This window comes from Corvus brachyrhynchos, unplaced genomic scaffold (assembly GCF_000691975.1).
Source record: "Corvus brachyrhynchos isolate BGI_N302 unplaced genomic scaffold, ASM69197v1 scaffold26, whole genome shotgun sequence".
NCBI lineage: Eukaryota > Metazoa > Chordata > Aves > Passeriformes > Corvidae > Corvus > Corvus brachyrhynchos.
Genome location: NW_008239324.1, coordinates 2683113 through 2689112, shown reverse-complemented (window position 1 = coordinate 2689112; position 6000 = coordinate 2683113). Strand labels below are relative to the sequence as shown.

Here is a 6000-nt window from a genome sequence, read left to right as displayed (position 1 = left end):
ATAGTGCTTCTCTTGCCCTACTGCTGGATACTCTCCAAAATGGCATCAGTTCCTTGGGTCTAGAGGTTGTCTGATCAGAGAACAAAAAGTTCTGCACATTGGAGTACAGAATAAGAACAATGGCTTGAGGCCACATTTGACTAGCCAGACACATTTTTTATTTATCTCACTGTATTTTATTGTTGTTGTTGAAACTAATAGAGAGTATCGCTCCACTTTTTTGATGGTATAGAGGTAATTATGCTTTGATTCTTTCCATCTGCAAGGTTCTTCTCTGGCCAATGGAAGCTTGAATCTACACAGCACTGTGAAAAGGAAACTTGATGGAGAGAAAGATTATGTCTTCGATAAGAGACTGAGATACAGTGTGCGACAAAACGAAAGTAACTGCCGCTTCAGGGACATTGTTGTCCGGAAAGAAGATGGTTTCACACATATTTTGCTGTCAAGTCAGACTTCAGAGAACAATGCACTGACCCCAGAGGTAAGTATTTAGCCCTAAAAGCCAAAGAAAGCCATCCTAATGTGTGGGTAATCTTGCAAACACTGCACTTGAATTCAATTTTATGTATTTTTTTTCCTAATTTATGATTTTAGAAAATAAATCTAGAGTACAGACATATCTAACTTTTTTACACTTGGAATTCCTATCCAAAAGAATGCAATGGAAATTAAATTTTAATTCACATCTGACAAAAAAAAATTAACGAAAGAAATGGCAGAATCAGTATTTCCAGCATGGAGTTGTGTGAAGCAGCTTTTCACATGTTGAAGTTACTGATATTTACTATCCTTAGGAGAAATCTGGTCTTTCTGCTTTTACTAATTTAAATAGTGCTCCAGTTGTATACAGAGAATTTCAGTTTATATCCTGAGACAGCCGTTCTAAATTCTATCTTGATCTCTAATTACTTTTTCTCTGAATCACTGTATGAGTCCTTATTTTTGAAATCCTAATCAATTAGGGGCTCTATCCTCAGCTGAATTGCATAAAATCATACCACATATAAAAGATATTAATGAATTCCCTTGTTCCAAACATAAAGGCAGACTCAGACTTGCAGCTTGTACTTCCCCAGTACATACATGGATCACTGGAAGGGTTGAGGAGCTTTTCCTTCCATTCCCTGTGGCTGCAATGCCTTCTTATACCATTCCCATGTTAGAAGAAAAGGGGTGTCCATAAGTGCTTGCATCAGGGTGGATGTCCTGGAGAGAAGAAAGCATGCCTGAGCCCCGTTCCACGTGGGCAGTAATGGCCTGATGGACAGGGCTGCCTCAGATCACAGAGGGAACACCAGGAGCTGCCTCCCAGCACCAGTCTGGCCTGTCTGAGCAGCCTGCAGGCAGAGTTCCTCCAAGGGCTGCCCTCACTGAGGAGATCTCGGCCTTTTCTGCCCCCAGACACTCCAGCACAGCTCCGTCCTACACAGCAACTTCAAGACTGTGTGAAATTCCAGTTTGAGCACCACCTGAGGGAAGAGTAGATTGTAGCTTTGAGGAATCATTTTATTCAATAAGAAAATGAGTAACTTTGAAGTTAATTACTTACAACTGGCAGGTATGATGAGTCCCCTTCCCAAATGCACACGTACACATGGGCAGTAATACACTGAGTGATATTAAATGGCTAAAACTGATGGTACATAACATTTATCACTCCTGGTTTTTAAACTACCAAATATTTAGAAGGACTATCTTGGTAATTACCACAGAACACCAAACACTCACTTTTAACACTAATTCCTTAAAATGCATTAGATTGCATCAAATCCATCATTCCATCTCTGTCTTAATTACCACTAATTGACACTGCAGGTAATTTAAGTGAAGGAGCTCAAGGGCCTGAAAAAATGTAAAATCATGGACTTACTGTGTTCAGTCAGAACAGACATACATTTACATTTCTGGCTGTACTGTTCCACATCAGTAGTGTTCAGGTGCTCTAACCAGGGGATTAATTCAGGCTCTTTGGATCTGCCAAACCAATCAATTTCATCCTTTGAAAGTTTTCAATATGTCAGGAACCCACCTCTGTGGAAGAATAAGTGATAAGCATGTAATAGTCCTCTCCCTGCATCACCAGTGTAGACTATTTCTAGAACCTTTATTGAAGCTCACTTGAAAACCAGGAAATACATTTTAGAAAACCACTTTACTGACCAGGATGGTCAGGAATTAATCAGGTAATGAGTTCTCCTCATGGAGATTGTCTGTTTAAACCTCATCCAGGCCAAGAGCAATCACAGGCTCTTGCCCTTGGAAGACTCATGGCTGCAAATGTGAAACGGCTTCTTTGGCCTCAGTCCAGGCTGCTGCCCATGATCATTCACACCACAAAATCCAGCACCTCCAGGATTGGCAATTTCACATTCTTGCTGGCAATTACAGCAAAAACCCCAGGAACTGAAAGGAGGAATGTGTTGAATGACTTGTCCCTGCAGTTTGTCACCCCTAGCCATAGGTGAGACAAACTGATAAAAGTGTTTTAGGGAGGTTTAGAACATTTTCAGTTTTGATGCCTTTTATTCCCAGTGAATAGAAAAACACAATTCCTACAAAATGAAGAAAGTGTGTTTCATTTTGTGTAAAGAAATGCTAACTTCAAGCTTTATTAAACATTCAGTAAATTATGTTTGCCAAATAGCAAATGAATCATTTATTCAGAGCAGGTCTACTTGAAGTGGCTAAATAGTGGCCTGGTTATACCCAGCCATCTACATTAAAAAAAGAAAAGGTGTGCACTGCAAACAATCATTTTAAACTTTTAAACTTAAGCTTATACAAAATTCCTCTCACCCCTCAACAGCTCTGTTTCCCTTTGTGCTTTATCGGACTCTTCAGATGAAATTTATTAGTTGTGTTCAACCATTGGCCTCTGATATTTATGCCAATTTGATTAAAATGACAAAGAACTTATTTATGCCCAAAAAAATATGAAAGTCTAGAGAAGCCTACCTGACTCTTCATCCTGTGTTGTTGGTAACCCCATTTTTGCAGGTGATTTTAGCATGAAATGTGCCAATGCTCTTTCCAGCAGCCTTTGAACTTATTGAAGTTGGCTCAGTGCCTCTTCAGTAATTGAGTTTTTTCTACAAAAATGTTCAGGGCACTATAGAAATTCTTTCTTATTTTTTACAAGAGCTTATAAAACTTCCAAGACAGTATCATGAAACAGTACAGCTTATACTTATTTCAGTATCTTAGGCTTGCTACTTTTAAAATTTGTTTTTTAAATATATTTGTGAAATATTTCACCATTATAAAATCCTTTAAGGCATTTCTTCTTGCGGGACTTTTGCTGCTTCTGAAGCTCTTTCTCCAGTGATGCTGCTGCTGTTTTAACTCAGCACATCTCAAGGATCCAAATTCTGTTTCAAACTAAATGGACCCATCTGCTGTTTTTATTTAACACTACTAACAGAGCTAGGAGTTAATATTCCCCTGAATTAAAAGCAAAACATTCCCTAAAAAGCCAGAGTTTCCATCGAGGAGTGACAAAAGTACCTCAAGTACTTTCTCATACACAAGAATCAGGTTTCAAATTTCTGGCCATGTGAATTACAGGGTTTAAAGTTCTGCCAGGTGCATTTTGGAGCAGTGGTTTGCTTCACTTTTCCTAACTTAGAAATAATAAAAAAGAGGCAGGTACAAGTTTATTGTTCTCTCTGGTTCTGCTGTCATACAGCAGTAAATTGTGGATTTGGGCCAGTGCTTGTGCCTTCAGCTCTAGAGGTTCCCAAGTCCTTTAGGTGCTGGACAGAATGGACTTGGAATCTGTTTGCACAGGCAGTAACACAGTTTATTTATGTAAAAAGGCACAAGTGGGGAAGAGGTTCTAAGAACAATGGAATGGCTTTAAAATTTGGATTTATGGTAATATTTACAGAATAATTACCTTTAAGAAGGTGAGCCCTCAGAGACTCAGAGAAGTTAAATTTTTTAACTAGTGCTTCTATTTGTGTGAATAAGACTTCTGTTCAGGATACTTTGTGTAATTATTTATGTATAAATTCCCAGCTCTTTGATTTTCCCAGAATGTAACAAGATGGAAAGCAAAGGGCACCAAATGCCTTTAGAAATTTCCTTCATCCAGCAAAGGGCCCTAAAATAAGCTCTTAGAAGTTTAATGAAGTTTTTAACTGGTTCATGTTTATTTTGCAAAACAAGATGTCCTGTTCAAAAATGAACCAGATTATTTTCTTGAGAGGATTAAAAATATAAGCAACTTCTGAGAAGGTGATAATTTTATTATATATTTATGTTTCAATAAAACAGTAAGTGAAGCAGTAGGCCTGTTCTAAATTTACAGTCCAATCAACTATCATAACCTAAATAACTGGCCCATACTGTTCTGTAAATACTTCCTCAGAAATTTTCATCAAATGCATTCAAATAGAAATACTGTCCCCACAACTGAAAATTACCTAAAAGGCCATAAAAAAGCTAATTAATAAAAGCATGGACCTGGAGAATATTGCTAAGGAGCTCTGGAAATAGTAGTATTAGATCTGGTCCACTAGAGAAAATAAAATTTAATTGGACAAATGCCATAGTTATAGCAAAATGGGGAAAGGTTTAAGGACTATGGAAGAAAGAAAAAGAATATGGAACTGACAAAGGAATGTAACTAAAGACAGGCTGTATCTCTGTATTTGAGAACTGAATTCGTCACCACAGTAAATAGAAATTTGTCCTTAAAAACAGAGCAGTTCTGAACTAAAATTATAATTACTTTACAGTACTTCAATTTAAAACACACTTTGGCAACCCGGCAGACAAACCAGCTCTTTTATCATTATTTTCCTGTTTGTAGCTTCCCTGTAATCCTAGAAATAGCAGAGAGAAGTACCCATCCCCACATAACCCATAACCCATGGGGAAAGCCGAGGCTCCCAGAAGCAGCAGTGAACAGCAGTTGCTGTAACCAGGCTGAGTGACAAGGGGAGCCAGGGAATTTTGCACTGCACCAGCAAAGGAACCATGGCATAGACCAAGGGAGTGAGAATTGACTTGGCTGTCATTGCTGGATTCCAATGAGCCTCCAAGCGCCTTTGGATGATAAAGTTAATGACAAACTTTGAGCTGCTTAGAAGAAAACATACATTTGGGAGTCTGAAAATGCTGATACATAATGGTTTCCTGGTTTCTTTTGATAGAAACAAGTGGAGCAGTTGAACTAAATTTCCCCTCCTGCTCAAAAATAGTAACCAAAGCCTTCCCACTTTCAACCATATCAGAAATTGACTCAATAACAGACTTTCAATGTCATCCTCTCCAGAACACTGAAAAACAGTGATGGCAGAATATTTGGTTTTTTCCCATAATAAGTGTAACCTCTGCTCAAAAATTTGGATGGCTTTTAGATGGCTTTAGTCATCCAGATCAGTGAGGGGTGAGATAAAAAAGAGGCAAGTTTGTAACAGTAATGATGTGTATGAAGGAGAGCACTGCTAACAGCAAGGAGGTGGCACATAGGCAAATACCACTGGAGGAAGGGGAATAATAAACTTGCTGAATGGAGTATCATGGCATCATATTTAATGCAACATTCCTCACTGGATAGAAAATGTTTGACTGGTATTCCCTAATGTTATTTATACATTCACCCTAAGAAAGAGCAGATTCTGAGATCTTCTAAAGTGAATTAAGAGGACAACATTGCATTCACATGGAACTAGGAAAACCAAAATACATATCTTTTTTTATTTGACTATCTACCACATTCTAAAGTTTCTCTTTTAACATTGAACAGAGGTTTTAGGGGTTTATCCCCTTTGTTTCCCCATTATATGTGGAGTATTGCTGTGTTTCTTCCAGCTGAGGGCTGAGAGAGCCTCTGAGACTCTCAGAATGAACAGTGCTCCTAAAATTGCTGATGACATTTTTGTACCTGCATAAGAATTTCAAATACACTTCCAAATTCTGCAGCTTTTAATTACTTCACTTCCACCCACTGTCACACACTCAGTATTACAGGCATTCTGAAGTGCTCTTGCA

The 6000-nt window shown here is 38.2% G+C and overlaps 1 protein-coding gene across 1 annotated transcript in view; it reads left to right on the top strand.

Moving 5' to 3' along the window:
* Positions 1–6000, top strand: part of CDYL2 (chromodomain Y-like 2) — a 57968-nt gene that overhangs the window by 38211 nt on the left and 13757 nt on the right. The window contains 1 exon segment of the mRNA XM_008638836.2: positions 267–484. Within this exon segment, the coding sequence (XP_008637058.1) occupies positions 267–484 (218 nt within the window).